Source organism: Phalacrocorax aristotelis, chromosome 6 (assembly GCF_949628215.1).
Source record: "Phalacrocorax aristotelis chromosome 6, bGulAri2.1, whole genome shotgun sequence".
In the NCBI taxonomy this organism is placed as follows: Eukaryota; Metazoa; Chordata; class Aves; order Suliformes; family Phalacrocoracidae; genus Phalacrocorax; species Phalacrocorax aristotelis.
The window spans coordinates 42,734,335-42,752,019 of record NC_134281.1 but is presented as its reverse complement, the minus strand read 5'-3'; the positions used below and the strand labels follow the sequence as shown (position 1 = coordinate 42,752,019).

At 53.2% G+C, this 17,685-nt stretch overlaps 1 protein-coding gene across 33 annotated transcripts in view; it reads left to right on the top strand.

The window, feature by feature from the left end:
- Positions 1 to 11,141: 11,141 nt before the first annotated feature.
- NFIA (nuclear factor I A) overlaps positions 11,142 to 17,685 on the top strand; it is a 252,269-nt gene continuing 245,725 nt past the window's right edge. For 29 of the 33 annotated variants that reach the window (XM_075097442.1, XM_075097441.1, XM_075097439.1 and 26 more), the window contains exon 1: positions 13,292 to 13,667. In XM_075097442.1, the coding sequence (XP_074953543.1) occupies positions 13,641 to 13,667 (27 nt within the window). In that variant the 5' untranslated portion in view covers positions 13,292 to 13,640. Of the gene's footprint in view, positions 11,476 to 13,281; positions 13,668 to 17,685 lie in introns of those variants that run through there. The other 4 variants (XM_075097433.1, XM_075097421.1, XM_075097437.1 and 1 more) reach the window with 3 other exon arrangements.

Here is a 17,685-nt window from a genome sequence, read left to right as displayed (position 1 = left end):
ATAAATACTTTTTTGCTCTGAAACCCTTACTGGCATTAACGGTCATGCTAAATAAACTCCTCGGAGCTGCCTTTACTAGGCTGGTTAGGAAGGGGGAGGCCGGACGAGGTACATCCACCTCTAAGACCATCAGCAGGCCAGGCCAAGCCAACAGCTGGTGTAAATTAGCATGTGAAGGGAGTGCAAGTCCATCAATGCACATCAGCTGGAGACCTGTCGTTGTGTATTAATGTTCCCCACTGCTGAAGCCACCTGCCTATCTCCCATTTTACTGAGCACGTTTTGTCTCCTGTGGGAGATCTGCTCAGTCACGTGAAAAAGCATACTTTCCTTTAGGTAAAGAGAGGGAAGAACCTCAGCACTAACTGGGGTCCTCACAGACTCACTGCAGACGGGGGTCTTTCCCTCAGGGCAGCCTCTGAGGGCTGGCGCTGATAGTGTCCCTGGAGGAGGTGGGTTGTGGGAAACGTGCCCTTGGTTTCCCCAGGGAGCACGGTGTCTGCCTCCTCCCTTCCCCTCCAAAATCCCCGTGGGATTACGGAGGTGACCCTGCCCCAAGCAGGGAAGGGGCAGGGAACAGCCGACCTTCCCCTTCCCAGGCGCAGGTGGCGGGACAGGGAAGGCCTGGCTCTGCCGAGGCAGGATCCACACACGGCGGCTGAGGGAAGCCACGGGCAAAGTGCGAGTGAAGCTGCCCAAAGCCACGTTTTGCTTTGAAGTTTTAATCCGGATTATCTGCCCCGGTTTTGCTGGTGTTTGGAAGCGAAGGGTGGCCTCCTCTCCCGGCCGCCGCCACCTGGGCCCAGCAGCGCCCCCCGCGGCCGCCACAGGCACAAGCGCAAGGCGGGGCCGCCGCGGGCCGGCGCTCCTCACCCGCCGGGAGGGGGCGCTGCGCCGCCCGGCCCCGCTGCCGGGGCGGGGGGGGCGGGGGCGGCGGGAGGGCGGGGCGGGGCGGGGCGGGGCGGGTGGCGGCCCGGCGCCTCCAGGGGGCGCCGCGGGCCCCGCCGGGCGGTGCCGGCGCGCGGGGCCGGCAGCGGAGGGCGGGCGGGCGCGTGCAGGGGCGCGCGTGCATGCAGGAGGGTGCAGGCGCACGCACGTGTGCGTGCGCACAGGGCTTGCACACCCGTGTGCGGACAGGCGTGCACGCACGTGCACGGGTATGCGCACAGACGTGCAGCCGTGCGTGCAGCCTTGTCTGCACGCACGCACACCAGCATCCGTACACGGACTGACAACGCACAGCACGCACATTCGTGTACGAGCGTGTGCGCACACATACAAACATGCACCTGTATACATCATGGATATGCATATACACATGTGCATGTGCTCGCATGCAACACGCACATACGAGAGCCAGCCGGGGCACCCCGGCACCCCCACTTGCATGGTTGCACCCGCCAGCGGGCTGAGGCACGGAGGTGCTGCACGCCCTGCCACCAGGTTTGCAGCTGGGCTGGGTGGTAAATGGGACTGGTTTTAAAAATAGCTTGGGAGCTCCTGAGCCCCTGATGCACGGTGTCAGGCTCCAGAGGGGAGAGGAGAGGAAAGGAGGGGAGGGGGCAGAGGAGCCCATCGATGTGGCGGTCTAAAAAACTTAGCTGCAAAGTTGTTTGGTTTTATCAGTCAAACACTCTGATCTGTATTTTGCAACCCTGCAGTAATGCAACTGGAATTATTTATTATTGTTTCTTCTTATTAAATTAATTAAGGCTTGTTGGTGTAGCATTTTTTCCCCCGTATTAAAGGAAATGAAGTCAACATCATTAAAAGGAGTGGAATAGGCGTATGCCAAAGTATTTGTAAGAGCACGTTAAAAATATTCTAATATGAATTCCAGCTGTCTCGCAGGCCGCTGGTAACTTTTCCTAAGAAATCCAGTGACGCCGCAGCCCTGCTGCCGTTGTCCGGGGGCCGAAAGCAGGTTTGTCGCAACAAGGGGAAGCAACCTTCGTTACTTCCTGCGATCACACTTTTTAAATCAAGTTAGCTAGTAATTTATAAAGGCCTTTGGCATCGCCTTTGGAGTCAGTCTCGTGACGTTTGTAATTAAAGGCAAATTGCACGAACCTCGCCTGCTCCAGAGCACGGCAAAATCCCCGGTGAGCCCAGCACGGAGCTGCGCGGGGCACGTGGCACTGCCAGGGGCGGCGGGGGGTGATGGGGTACCTGCGTGCTGAGGGATGCATTTTGGGGTGCCCGTGTGCAGGTACAGCGGTGCGCTGGAGCACTGGTGTGCGTACATAGTGGCGTACTGGGGTGCCTGAGTGCTGGGGTGCCTGTGTAACGGGGTACCTGCATGCAGGTGTAGCAGTATATTGGGGTACCTGTGTGCTGAGGTACCCATATGCAGGTATAGAGGGATACCTGCGTTCTGGGGTACCTGAGTACAGGAGTACCTGTGTGCTGGGGCACCTGTGAACCAGGGGTACCTGTGTGCTGGGGTACCTGGCCTCCCACTGCCCCAGCAGCTGCAGAGACTTCCAAGCTCCCATAAAACCACCCGAAGGGGTGGGCTGAAGAACGGGGGCCCCGGCAGGAACTGCAAAGGGCCTCTCCCCTGCGAGGGGAGCGCTGTCTGGCGGCTGCCTCCTTCGCAGTCCCGTGGCTGGAGGGCACTGAGCACACCCGCGCTGGCCCACACGCGTGGGAGCAGTCTTCTTCCCCTGGAGCATCCCATCCCGGTGTCTCAAAGGCTCTGGGAAGAGCAAAGAGGGCAAAACGGCTTTGCTGCAGTCTTCTTCAGACAGGGGAGGCAGCCGGGCGCAGCCACCCTCCCCTTCCACTCAGGTGTCCGGTGTCCTCCTCTGCTCTATCCACTTCGCCTTCACGTACTGATTTTCCAGACCGTGGGCAAGAGGCAGGATTTTCCATGGAGATTCAGTGTTTCGTCTGCGTTGCACGTGCAGGAGGCCTGCCCGCGGGTTCCTTTTGCCAAGCAGGGCAGAAGTCACTTGCACCAAAGTTTGGAGCTTAGCGACACTGAAAATCTGGAGATATTTCTTGAATTTAATGACTGGGGAGAAAAAAATCAGATTTTGTTTCTGTGGTGCAACTGCAGAAAACAGTTTCAGCCTCCCGTCCTTTGTGCTGTGTAATTGTTGGGGGCTTATCCCAGATTTTATTAGCCATGTAAGCATCTGCTGGCGGCGTGCGACTGTCCTGCGCACAGCATCGGGCAGCGTAGGGCTCTCGGGAGTGCCTCTTCCCTTGCTCAGCAGCGCAAGTCTCAATGACTTGGAAATGTGTCTGGTGGGCTGAAGCCATCCAGGCGTTCCTGAAAGTTCTCCCCCTGTAACCCTGCCCTGACCCTGGGTGCAACCAAGGGGACCCGGCAGAGACCCCCGCCGGGACAAAATCCCCAGGGATTGTGCCAACCCCGGAATGATAGCAATGCCACCAGCGCTTTTGATACTGATTTTTGGTTTTTGCCTCTACCATTAAAGGATGCAATGGGAAATAACAGGCGCACCCGCTGCAGGGCCTAACAGGCCTGGTGGGAGAGGCCCACTGCGGCCCCTCGCCTGGACGCCCAAACCCCCCGAGCCCAGGGGACCCGCTGGCTTGTACCGGTTTGGCCTGTGGGCAGCAGGAGCAGCCCTGGGACAGGAGGGTCGTGCAGTGACTGCACCCGATTGGCACAAAACACCTCTGCTGCAGGGCTGGGAGAGCTGGAGGCTGCCGCCCGGGGGTCCGCATCCCACTGCCGCCAGGGAGGAAGCCACCGGCTCCAGGGCACGTAACCCCCCACTATATACACATACATATATGTATCATGTGTGTGGTTATGCACATACCTACGTGGATACATACGCACAGCTGTGCGTGGACAGGCACCGGTGATGCTGCAGCTGCTGGCCGGCAGGACCGGGCCGGGCGGGGGGTTCGGCGGGTCCCCCCGCGCCCCTCCACGCCGGCGGAGCGGGGCCCGGGCGGCGCCGCGGGGAGCGGCGGGGGCGGGGGCGGGCGCGGGGGGGCGCGGCGGCTGCCAGGTGCCCCCCTCCCGCCCTCCTTCCCTCCCTCCCTCCTTCCCTCCCTCCATCCCTCCCTCTCTCCCTCCCTCCGCGCCGCCCCGCTCCGCCGTGCCCGCCGCCCCCGCTACTTTTGTTGAGACTTTATTTTGCGGCGGGGGTCGGGGGGCGCCGGCTCTCGCCTGGATTTCTCTCCCCCCTGCCTTTTCTTTTCGCATTCATATTTTTATTCCATTTTTTTATTAAATTTTTTTTTGGCGGGGGCGGCCTCCGAGCTGGCCAAAACCTCCCCGCTTTCCCCATGTACGTGATTTAGAGTGACATAATTGCGAGCCGGGGCTGGAGCAGCGATAAATCAGCCCGTCGCCGGCGCGGTGCTGCCGTGACTCGCCCCAGCGCCGGACGGAGACTGCGGCAAAAGAAAAAAAAAAAAAAAAAAAAAGGAAAAAAAAAGGGGGGGGGAAGGGGGAGGGGGGGATCCGCAGCCCGCGGGGCGGAGGAGCGCGGAGCTAGCGGCGGGGGTTGCGCGGGCGCGGCGCGGCGGGAGCAGCGGCCGTCCCGACCTGCGCGGGCTGCGCTTCTCCTGCGTATTTTTTTCCTTTCTCGGGTTTTGTTTGGGTTTTATTTTTTTTATTTTTCTTTCCTTTTCCTGTACCTTAGATGAAAATGGCTACCACTGACTTGGCGAACGTTTCAGAAGGCAGAGATGGCAGGTTGCGAGATTTATTTATTTATTTTATAAACACACACACACCCCCCCGAAAAAAAAAAAAAAAAAACCAAAAACCAAAACAAAACCAAAAGCCAGACAAAAATCAAACAGCAAATTTTAAAGGTTTTTCTTTTTTTTTTCCCCCACCCATTTTTCCCCCTATTTTCTATTCCCCGCGGCGATGCGGTGCCGAGGCTGTGCCGGCGGGGGCACGGAGGACGGGGAGCTGCGACGCCCACCACCGCCGCCCTCGCCGGGCAGCCTCTGCTCGGAGAGCGGGCGGAGACCGGGCAAAGCCGGGCAGAAGCCGCCCGGCTGCGAGCTCCCCGGGCGAGCACACACGGTGCGCGGAGCGGACGGCTGCCGCGGCGGACACTGCGCTCCCGCGTAGGGATTATTCACCTTTTTTTTTATTATTTTTTTGTTGTTTTAATTCTCATGCCACAGATCTACAACTGTACGTGCACATAAAAGCGAGAGCTCACGGATACCGCTTTCCTTACCAGCGAGGACTGAGTAGTTAATCCAATAAGTATATGTATTGTTGCGGGGGGGGGCGGGGGGGGCAGTTAATCATGTATCGCAATGTATGGCTAATATATATGAATATTAAAGTGACTTGGGGAAAGAGTCTCGGCGAGGGGGCTCCTTCTAGGGAGCGGACAAAGAAGAAACTGGAAACAATGTTTTAAAATTTTTTCCATTCATAAAAATGGCAGAGGGCTTATACAGCAGTCTATTTCTGCGTCTGACTGAACAGCTAATACATTATTGCCAGCTTCAAAAGATAATTGTAGTGTCGGTAGAGACCTAATAATACAGTAGCACATGTAATTTTAAAAAACACCTCATTGTTTATTGGGATGTAACTTTCCCAAAGTTTATTTGTAGCATTAAGAGATTTTTAAGTGCAGAACAAATTGCAAATGAGCAGCTGTGGGGCGATGCATGTTTTGTATAGCTACAAGAGTTTCTATATTTAGTGACAATCTGAATCTGAAGAGGATAAAAAAAATTGAATATCTGTAAGGAAATGCTTATTTCCTCCTGGAGGAGGGGGGAGCTGGGCTGGGGGATCTCGGGGCTCGGCTTTGCAATTTTCTGCGCCAGGAATAACACAGTCTGTGTGTCTCTCCCCGCGAGCTTCACGACCGTACGTACACCTGCTCCACAGGCTCAGCAATAACCTTGTCATCCAAGAAGTTAACGAAGGGGTCGGGCATACGTACGTGGGGCGGTGTCTTGATTTATGTGTTTTTCCAGGAATCCAAATAAAAACGTAGCTGAGCGTGTCCCTTTGTGAGGGCCACCTGTGCGTCGCGCCAGGCTGTTCCGGGGGTTACCCTATGGAAATTATCCCAGCTCAGTATAGAAGTTAACACAACAGTCGGGTGAGCAGAGGATGGTCTCACCTTCTCCCTGCTGTTAAGAGAGGAGAGCAGTGATTGTGACAGGCAGCCCACACGGATTACACTTCTTTTTTTTTCTTTTTTAAAGAAAACTTCTCTTCTGCAAAAACAAAGCAGCCTCTCCAGAGAGATCCAGTACCAGCGCAGGGTGCCCATCCCAGGGATCTATATTGCCAGGGCTTACAATGCGGCAGGTCAGTGAATTACAGTAATAAAGACTTCAAAAAAAGAATTTCAGGTGCTGAGACTAACACATTTCTTTCGCTGTTAGGAAGGAGCCGTAGGCAATGGGAAAGGCAGAGCAAGCAAATCGGACTGGGTACGCTTCACTCTGTCATTTTTTACGACATCTTTTAGGCAGGAGCATTGTCTCTCATGCAGATTCGAGTTCTTACAGCCAACCTTAGCACATGAAATACAACTTCTGTGACTCACTCCTTGTACGTTATGAAGTTGTCTATATAATTAGAAAAAGTGGAGAATTGAAAATTTACTAATCACAGTGGAAGAGTATTACTTTTTATTCCCTAAAATTTCATTTACTTTGAAGCTTATGGGATAAAAGTGCGTTTTCTAAAATAGCTATATTAGACAGTGCCTGTCCTTTCTATCAAGACTATAAACCTATCCACGTTTTACAGAATACCTAATTTAAGGCTGAAAAGGATGTTTTTTTACAGCAGAAAAGAGAGTTAGTAAAACTTGTGATGGAAAACTTTACTCCTCGGTATCCATGAGGAAAGTGATCAGACCTCATGTGTGCTCTGGGTCAGCAGGGCTTAAATGGTTTTGAAAAAACAGTTGCGGAAGAGATTTACAGATGAGTTATGTGTGACACACACAATGCCAGAAAAGCGGTAATAAACCTGCACCTGTTACCGTGCCCTCCTTGCCAGTCTCTAACCTAGGTACAAAGTTGCCTGAGTTTTTGTCTGAAAGGGCCACTCAGATATTATTTTTTCTTCCCAGAACCTTAGCATAGATGAGAAATGTAAAAAATCATTTACTACTTAAACAGACTGCTGTTTGGATTTTATTTATTTGGGGGAATATTACACATCTTATTTTAAAAGTTATAGACCACAGAGAAAAGCACGCAGCAAAGGGCAGTTGGGAATGCATGTTAATTAGGGCTAAAATACCACTGCTGCTTGTAAGCAGTGTAGGTGATGTTGGCATTTTTGCACTATGTTCCTGTTTTCTCTTAGACACAACTTTTCTCTGTAACCTACCTCAGTCCGTATTACCTGATTCTTACAAAGTCCAATTAGCAATTCTTAAGCTTTGTTCTTCACACCATGTATTGAATCTCAGCTTCTATCTAAATAGCGAACCCTGAATGTAAAATGGTCTCATATGAAAAACGGCAACAAAAGACATACTTTCCTTTTGAGAAATATATTGCATAAATACGACAATGCATAGATATATAATGTACTAAAATGTGTTATGTGTGTGTATATGGGCATATAAATATTTTTTGCCACCCCATGTTTACACCACCCTTGCGCTAAGCTTATTCAAGCAAAACTTTCATCGAGGCATGTAAGCTTAGGTCCAAAGTGTTTATGCCAAACTCCCTGATAAAACATTGGATTTAGGACGACAGCAATATCAGTACCGTATGCTGTAATCATTCGGTATCACTGGAGAATGATTTCGGACCACTGTGAGAGGTGTCTATCATCTTCCAGCAGCGATAACACTGTGGGACTGTGTACAAATAAAATATATCTGAGGGCGACTGTCCGTATTCACGTCCTTTCCTGGTTGTGAATGGGGGGGGTTTATCCAGCTGGACGGTGGCATCAACGTGGTCGGCAGGGACTTTTAGGTGCACACTGGCACATGGTGAAGCCAGGCTCTGCCGCAGGGCCAGGCCAGCGGGCACTGCTCAAACCAGTCAGTAAATCACAGCTAGCTTATTAAACTGCATTCACTTTCACAGCGAACTTTCACTTTGCAATACTTTTGTTCTTCAGCTAAATTCTGCTTGTGACGCAGTATTTATGGTAAAATAGTATTACCGTGTATTATGCCCCCCTATAGATGATCTACAGCAAAACAAAATGGAAAACGCTGTTTATCCCACCCCTCTCTGTTCTGTTTGCTTCCTTTCCCTAGCCTGCACACTTTTGCCGGGAAGTTATTTCCTCCCCAATGCATCTCGCAATAGGCTCAAGACCGTGTAGAAATGCATTACAAGTGTGCAGGCATTTCTGCGATATGCTCAGCTCCGGAGCCAGCGCCCCACGTACGGCCGTGCCAGGCAGCAGTGCCTCCAGTACCTCACAGTTGAAGTTGGAGATTTCACAGAGAAAGGGATAGGACTGACAAATTTTTAGTGCAGTTATTCCCACTTGTGCTTAGCACAACTACTTTAATTCCCATCCCCACATGTATATGGCTTTGGCGATGCACCTATGGCCCAGACCCTGAATTCTGGTGCAGCCACCCTCATCTGTCAGATGGGGACTGCGGAGCCTCTTCATCCTCCCTGCTCTCCTATTGGGAGTCATGGTGGCGGCAGAAAACGCTGCATGCAAAAACATTATTATTCACACATATGTAGTGGTGTACGGTGAGAATGTTCATCAAATGTATTAGTCTGCTTATTTAGGTTACCCATTGAACTTTGGAGCCTGGAGATTGAAGCTTCTGTCCACCTGCCCTCCTATTTAAGGGTGACGCAGTGTTTGCACGACCGTGATGCTTATTTATATTGCATTATGGTTTGGAGCCTTCAGACTGAGGAGCAAAACCCCATTATGCTCGGTTCTCTATGGAAGTGTGGAATAATAAATCAATCTCTCCCCCGGAGAGAGTCTTACAGAGTACTCTCATTTGTAGTATCTTCGGCCGATATAAATTTCATGAAGGATGGCAGGACCAGGTTAGGCACGGCACGGCACTGACCTACGGCTCCTCCACGACATTTCTGCTGGGATTTGTAGCTAATTCCTTAGTGGGTTGTGGGATGACAAAGAAACATCTGCGTGTTGATTTCCATCAACCGTAATGGCATTTAAGTCTCTAAATAGTTTTGGACATGTAAGTCATAGCAGCGCGTGGCTCTAAGGTCTTGATGGAAAGGGGGTCAGGATTGAGCCCCTGGTGATTTCGGGGGGCTTCTGGCTCTCAGTGGAGTGAAGCTGACCCCAGGGCAGGCGAGCAGCCACAGTGGCTCTCCCAGAGCCACTAACATTGCTCAGGGCCCTGAAGAGCCCTGTTGTCAGGATCAGGCCTTTAATGATTGCTGCTGTATGTTAACAGGCCATACTGCATATAGACCAGCTATTGTCAGTGCTGATCCTTGTCCAACTGACGGGCTATTCAAAGCGCTTCTCAAGCCTCTCCAAAATCCCAGCTTGTTCTACCCTGATGACAGCCATCCCTCCCATTCGGAGTTTTCTTTGTACGCTTGATAACATGGTGGAAATCCCTTATTATGCTTCTTTTAATAATGCTTTCACATGGCAAGGGAACATGATGTTTTAATTTATGCAGTACACATCATCCTTCGACAATTTGCTAAGAGGAACCCTCACAACCTAAGCCTGCACCGAATAACAGAAGTTTATGCAAAACCAGTGGTTTCCAACCTGTGGTCTCCAGACCGCTGGGAATCGGCGGGCTCCTTCAGAGGGGTCACCAGGAGGTAACCGAGAAAGCAGAGCCGCTGCCAGGAGGTTAAGACATACCGCGTATGGAGCCCCGCTGTCATCAGCGCAGGTCTGAGGCTCCCAAACTTGAAACTGAAAATCACTGTCTGAGGGTTTTTTTCTTTATTTCTTTTTTCCCTCTCTCTGCTCAATACGCTGGGGCTGCAGCCCTGTGTCTTCAAATACCTGCTAGAGTCAATTAAAAGCAGTAAATCCAGAGGGATACCCACGTCACTCATTAAGTTACGAGTTAAGTTGTGTGACTTAAAGTCTCACTTTATTGTAAAAAAATAGTAATTAACCTTCAAATTAACTTGCCTTCCCCCCCCCCAAATTAGTTTTGCAGTATTATCACGTGTCTTGAGGCTTCCAGTTTTAAGAATATAATGCTTCTGCTGTTAATGAAGCGGGTATCCATGATGAAGGGAAGCTGAGAGCCTCAGACAATTGTTTGTTTGCCTTTATTTCTCACGCCCTTTGAAGGTTTTTTTTTGGTTTTTTTTTTTTTTATTAAGTGACTTTAGCAGATTGTACCCTCGGAGCTGTGAATAATAGGGTTATTCTACAAAAATGGCCAAGGCTAGTTAAGACACACAAAGCCAGGAAATCCTTTCAGGGATGAAATCAGGACTATTTTAGGGGTGCCGTGTAAGTTGGAGACTTTGCAGCTCGGCTCTCGGCTGCTGCATTGCTGCCAGACACGGCCGCGCTGCTGGAAGGAAAGTTCCTCCCCCGCCGAGGGCTTGCCCGGCCGCCGCCAACGCGGGGGGGGGGTCCGCACCCGCACCGCACCCCGGCGGCGGGATGTGCAAAGGGCGGGGGAGGGGGGGGCATGCAAAGCACGGGGGGCTGCAAAGCAGGGCCGGTGCCCTTGCAAAGGCGGGGGGCGGGTTGCTAGTGCCAGGTAAGTTTGCCCGTGCAGCGAAGGCGCTTTGCTGGTGCAAGGCGTGGGGGTTCCCCGCGCCGGGAAGGGTTGCCGACGCGGGGGGGGGATGCCCACGAAAGGGGGGGGGGGGGTTACCCGTGCAAGGGGCGCTCGCTGTCCGCAGCACCCCCCGTCGCCCTCCCGCAGAGTAGCCCTGCGGAGGACCCCCGCGACTGGGAAGGGGCTTGGCGGGGGGGGGGGGAGGGGGGCTGGAGGCCCGCAGCGGAGGCCGCCCGTCCGGGGAGGGGGGGCGGTAGGGGATGGCCGTGAGCCCCGCCGCCCCCACCGGTGCGGGGCTCCTATGCAAATCGCGGCGATTGCGGAAATAAGCGGGGGGGGGGGGGAGGGGGCGCCGGGGGAGGAGGGGGAGGGGGCGGGGGAGGAGGAGGGCGAGGGGAGGAGGGAGGCGGGCGGCTGCCGAATCGCTCGCAACTTCTGCAAAGTCCCAGGCGCCGGGAGCCCGCCCGGCAGAGCGGGGAGCGGCAGCGGCAGCGCCCGGCCAGCCCGCCCCGGCCCGCCTTCAAGCGCCGGCAGCCAGACCGCACTGCGAAGCCTCCCCGGCCGGGAGTCACCAAAAAAACAACAACAACAAAACCCAAAAAACCAAGGGGAAAAAAACCCCCTAACGGCAGGCGGCAATTGGCTGCGGCGTTTATTCTCTTCCGGGTTCCCAACGGTTGCAAGTTTATTTTAGCTATTAAAAAAAAAAAAATCGCGGAAAAAAAAAGTGTCAACAACCGGAGCCAATCGTCTGAGCCCCGTAAAGTTTCTCACGTACTCTTTATACCTGTCCATGGTACGTGGCGCCTCTTAAACTTCTAATTTTTTTTGCTTTTTAACCTGATTTCCATGCTTTTGCAGAGGGCAGCAGCTATTGTCTGGGCGGGAGCTGCGCGGGGTCTGGGCGCGGAGGGAGCGCGGGCGCGCGTGTCTGCACCGGGGTTGCCTTTTTTCTTTTTTTTTTTCAATCTTGTTTTTTTCAGGGATTTGAGAAAACCGCTGAGCTTGACAGATTTCCCTCCCCCCCGCCCTCCGCGGGACCGCCCGTACGTACGCGCCGTCTGGAGCGCCCGCGGCCGCGCACAAAGAAACGCGGCTGGGCGCGGGATGTGACGGACCGCGGCGGGGGCCAATCGGCGGGGCGGGGCGGTGTGACGTTCCGAGCGCTGCCCAATCAGCGGCGGGGGTGGGTGCTGCGACGTTTGAACTCCCCCGGGGGGAGGGGCGCGCCTTTTTTTTTCTTTCTTTCCTTTTTTTTTTTCGGGATTTTTTTTTTTTTTTTGCCTTTTCCGCCGAAGTTGGCGGCGCCCCGCGGGGACGAGGCCGCTGGCGGGGACGGAGCCGCGAAAACCTCCGGATTTAACACCCCCCAACAAAAAGGGGGGGGAGGAGAAAAAAAAAAATCTTTTTAAAAGCTTTTTAAAAAAATTATTTCTTTTTCAAAGCGTGCTTAGCAAAACGCTGAGTCGGGAGAAAATAAGAATAACTTGCGCGTCCAGCCGTTTAGCGCTGCAAAATACCACGGGGTGTGGGGAGAAGGTATTTTCGCTCTTGTCTCTGTGTCCCCCTTGGTTTTTGGGGGGGTGTCCGCGGCTGCGGAGGGGCTGCGCTTGGCCGCGGCCCCTGCCTAGAGGGCGCAGCCAGCCGTCCCGCGGCCAAAAGTCTCCCGAAGGGCGCCAAAAGTTACTTAAAGATAATGCTGCAAACCGCAAAAGGCTGGGAACGGTGTAGCGCGGCCGGCCGGCGGGAGGGTGGGCTGCGCGGGGGCGGAGGGGAACGCTCTGCGCTCCCTTCCGCCCCCACGCAACCCGCCTCCTCCCCGCCACCTTTTAAACAAGCTGCGTGGGGGGATTTTTCTCCGCGTCCTCCTATGGAGGGGATTTTTTCCTGTCCAGTCCCCACGCGCGGATAACTGCGCGCAGGGACGCGGGGGGCGCCTAAACTGCCTCCAGCATCGGTGGGAAACGCTATTCCCAAGGGGTGGGGGGGACTCGACACACGCACAGCACACGGGACACCCCGCAAGTCCCCATGAGCGGGCTGGAGAGCTTCCAAACCCCAAACCCAAACGTTGCCGGTGCCAAAACAATGCGCTCAAGAAGTGGCAGGAGGCGCGGGTGTATTTTTAATTTTAAGCGCCTCACTTTTAAGGGGCGATTTCATTAGTGGGGGTGGGGGGTGGGGGGGGTGGGTGTGCGACGTGCAGATGAATTGATGTGCTGCTATTTTAGATTTTTTTTTTCTGAAGTGGAATAAGCAACCCTGACCATAAAGCGCTTGATTTAAAATGACAAGTGCCACAGGAGATGGGGAAAGTTGTGAACGCAGCGCCGGTCCCCCCGACCCCCCCTCCCCGGCCAAGGGCCGAGCGAAGCCGCAGCCCCGCAGCCGTCGGGAAAAAGAAAAACCAAAAAGAAAAAAAAAAAAACCGACACAAACCCACAAAAACCCCGAAACAAGAAAACTTTGAGCCGACCACCGCTCGGCTCTCCGCGGCTGCCCGCGCTGCGGGGCGGCGGGGCGGAGGGAGGCGGCGGCGCCGCAGCCCCCTCCCCGCCCCTCCCCGCCCCCGCGGGCGGGCGGCGCGGAGCGCTGAGCGGGCGGCGCGGCGCAGAGCGGCGCGGCGCGGAGGGGCGCGGAACGGGGGCCGCGGCGGCGGAGGGGCGCGCAGCGTGCGCTATGCCTTTAACGGCGCGCGGGGCAGGCATGCCGAGCGCGTAGTGCGGGAAAGTCGAGGCGGGGTTAAAGTTCAGCTCATGGAGCGGCTCCGCGCTGGCTGCAGTTTGGCAGAGTTGGAAATGTGAAAGCAAGAAGCAGGCTCGGGGCTCCCCCTCCTCTCCTCTCTCTCTCTCTCTTTTTTTCCCCTCCTCTCTCTCCCTCTCCCTCTCTCTCTCCCCCCCTCTCTCTCTCCCTCTCTCCCCGCACACGCACACCTCCAAACCGCAGCCCCCCGCAGCAGTCATGTATTCTCCGCTCTGTCTCACCCAGGTAAGCGGCTGCCGGGGCGCGATGGGGCCGGCGCTGCGGGGGGTGCGCGCCTGTGCGCGCCGGGGAAGGGGCACGAACGCAGCTCGCCGAAACTAACTTTGTTGCCTTTCGCTTGCATCCCACCCCCCCACCCCCCTTCCCGCACGGCCATTTGTATCGGCACATGGCTAATGGCGCCTACTTATTAATGGTTTAATTAACGGGGGGGCCACGCGGGCGCGGTGCTGCGGGACGCCCCACACGGCCCCGCCGTGCTTGGTCATCCGCGATCGATGATGCCGCCGCCGCCGCCCGCGCCGGAGCGCCCCGCACCGCCGCGCCGCTCCGCGCCCCCGGGCAGCGCTGCGAGCCTCTCCGCCTCTTCCAGCCCCAGGCGCCGGGCACGGCGCGGCCCGCACCCCCCGGGCTCCCCGCTCGGGCTCCCGCGGTGGGGGGACGCAGGCGGGATCGGCCCCGCTGGCTCCGCGCTTCCCCCCCCGCCCCGGCCGCGGGGACGGACCGTCCCCCGCACCTGGGAACGCTCCTGCGGTGCGGCGCGGTGCAGCCGCCCCTGCGCGGAGTGCCCTCCGCAACCTCGGAGGCCGCCCCAGCTGGGGACAGGACCGGGAAGGGGGGGACACCCCTAAACTTGTCCCGCGTGTGTCGCGTCGTGTCCTTCCCACCCCCCCCCCCCACCCCGCGACCCTCCCGCCCGCGGATCGGGTCCCCCGCGGGACTCGGCGCAACTTTTGCATCCCCAGCTTGCGCCGGGACGGGGTTGCGCGGGGGCGGGAAGAGGGGGTCACCCCGCGGTGCCCCCGAGTTGCGCGGCCGCGGAGCGCCGCCCGTCCCCCCCCCCCCCCCCGCCTTCCCCACGCGCTGCTGCAGGACGCTAAATTACACACCTTCAATTAGCAGGATATAATGGTTTAACGAGGAAATGCTTTGTGGTGGACTCAAACCCCAGATTATTTCCTCCTGCAGGAGATTTTGACTACATTATTCTTATTAATTTAATTTGAATATTTTTTTTCTCCCGGTGAGAAAGCCTCTCTAGGCTCTTTCCGTCGAGAAAAAGGCAAGGAAATGCAGAGAGAGGGGAAGCAGCCTTCCCAGGCAGCCTGAAGAGCTGCAAAAGTTTCATCCCCTTCTCTCGCCGTCGTCCTCCCCTCCTTTCCCAGCCTCCCCCAAATTTCTGGGTGCCTGTTGAGGAGAAACCAGGTCGGCGGGGGCACAGAACTCCACCGGGCTTAAAAACCACACACTCGATTAAAGGCAGGAGGAAAACGGGAGCGGAGGGAGTTTGCAGAGGACGCGGGATGCCACTCCACGCTCTGCCTGGCCAAAGTTTGTGCCTCTAATTCAGCTCTGAAAAATACCTGTTTTTTTGTCAGTTGTGCTTCTGCAGGAGGGACAGCAATCCGCTCCTCGCAGGGCCAGCGACGTACCGCATCGCTTTGCATCTACACGTGGAGCTGCTTGGGTTCAGTAGGCCCAGTTGCACGTTAAGGAGAGAAAATAAATCCATGGGCCGGTCGCTCCCTGTCCCAGTCCCCTGTCCCCTCCCGCTTTGTTTTTTAAATTAAAAAAAAAAAAAAAAAAAAGCCAGGCACAGTGTTTTTACTCAGTTTGGAAGATCTTGCATTCTTGTTGCATGTTTGGAAAGTAATACGAGGATTAGAGGCCTCCTGACAAACTCTTCCCTCCGAAGGATCAATTAGGTGATTCTGTCATTTTCTGTAGAAAAAGGGGGCGAACCCTTAGCAATTGCAAGCGATTTCCTATTTTTCATTTCAGGAGCTTTTATTGGTATGAGTTTTGGGACAGAGATTTTTTCTTTTTTCTTTTTTTTGTCTTAAGTTTTGGTTCAGATTTAAAGGGAAGCTTTCGAAAGTGGGTTAGAAAAGGAAAACAAACAGAAATCCTAGTTATGAGCATATTTATCCAAGCACTGGAACTGAAATGGCAGGAGCATTTTCTATCATCTGTCAGGAAAAATTAAACATTGTTCCATTTACATATCTGCTGAAGATCTAGGAAATAGTTGGGGAACATATGCACATCTCCTAATAGATTTACAAGCAAATGGATTGTAAAAATATTAACAAGGGTCGCTGTAGCTGGCTTAATTTCAAAAAGATCAGCAGAAATATATTGTTTCAAAGGACTCCTTTGCAGTGTTACGTTATTGCAGGCGCCTTTGGGCTGGGTTTTGGGGCTCTTTTGTCGTAGGTTGTTTTTTTTTTTACACCTTTCTGAAGAACAGTCGAGAATTTCGGTATATGCAGTGCAGAATTGTGCGGCCCAAATTTTAGGTGCTGCTAGGATACAGAAGAGCTGTATCCTCAAACTTTGCAGAGTAGTGCAATGAAAAAAAACTTTTTATTCTCGCATTAGCAGCTTTCTGGTGCCTCTTATTTTTAGGTGACCCATCAAAGATCGTGGGGGAAAGCAAACGTCTTCATCAAATACTTTGAAAGTTTCCCTTAAAGCTAACTTGGGGAAAGGCAGAGATCATCTCCTTTTCTACCAGTTACTTAAAATCTTGATATTTTGAAGCGAGGCTGCAGACAAGGCTGCACATCTGTTAGCATGCTTGCATTGACACATTTCCAAAACTTTTTCTTTGGGGGGAAGCTATAATAACATAGAAATAAATAATTGTATTGTGCAGAAACTGCTCCCCCCCCCCCCGCTTCCAGCCCAATTTTGTTTGATCAGTCCCGAGTGCTTTTATTTCCACTTCGACTTTGCTAATACCTCGCCGCCGAGATTGAAGCGGTGCGATTTTACGGAGCAGCATGTTTACCAAGACAGTTTGAAAGTTGGTCTGTTTATGAGTCATTAACCTTTTCTCCTCGTACACCATTTTGAAAAGACACATTGGAGTCTAATAGGGACGTGCGCACCTCGCGCGCTGAGCAACGGTGCTTTTCATTTACTTTAGCCATGGGCCCTGACTTTACACCAAAAAGCACCTTTTTTTTTAATTTTCCCCTCCCCCTGAAGTCTTTTAAAGTGGTTTGTTTTTTTGGTTTGTTTTGTTTTTTGTTTGTGTTTTTTTGGGTGGTGGTGGTGTTGTTTTTACCTCCTCTTTCAGGTTCACACCGTAGAAATCAGCTTTAGCGCAGGTTAAAGCGACTGTTTCTTGGATAGTATCCAGCGTCAAGCCAAAAAAGTCCCGAGCACATGAGACCAGGCAGGACAAAGCGCTGCTTAAAGCAGAAAAGTTAAAATATTTCAGGATGTACCAAGACGTGTTTAGAAACTAGGAACGCTTGAAGCGCTCCCCTGGCTCATTGTGGGTCTGTCGAGCCTCTGCTGTGTGTACCTTCGCAGATAAACTTCCACTTGACAAAAGGCCTTTTTTCCTTAAGTCTTACTGAGTGGCGAAGGGGAAGGACAGGAGGGATCAGGAGGGAGGGTTTATTATTTTTAATAGCTTGTAGGGACCTGTAGTTCTTATATATTTTTTTTTTTCTTCCCCCCCCCCCCCCCCCCCCCCGCAAGAGCTGCTCCTGGTGGGTGAGAGCAGCTCCATGTGCTGGGATTGTGCCTCCTCTCACTTTTTGAATCTGCCGACTGCAAACTCGCAGCAATCTTTTCTTTTCTTTTCTTTTCTTTTTTTTTTTTTTAGCTTTATTGAAATTTGAAACTGTTCTTTTACAGTAGAGGAGGGGGGAAAGAGGAATGTGCCAATCATTGGAGTGATTTATTTTAATTTACCTGCTTATATTTTAATAATAATTCATAGTACTTGTGATTACTGCCGCTCTGCTGTGCTATAATGAAATATATTGTGCCGTTTTTGGTAGTTTTTAACAATTTGTGTTTAAAATAAAAATAAATACTGCGGTATTACCTAAATATTTAAGTATTTACAATTCAGGGGCCACTCAGAATAAGTGCAATGAAAGCTTTTGGGAAGTCAGCAGAAGGTCTTCAATTATGATAGGATTTTACTGGTAGATATTTCTACTATTGATTTCTCACTTTTTCCTAATTTTTGAAAACAAAATGCAAGTTCAAATAAGGTGCT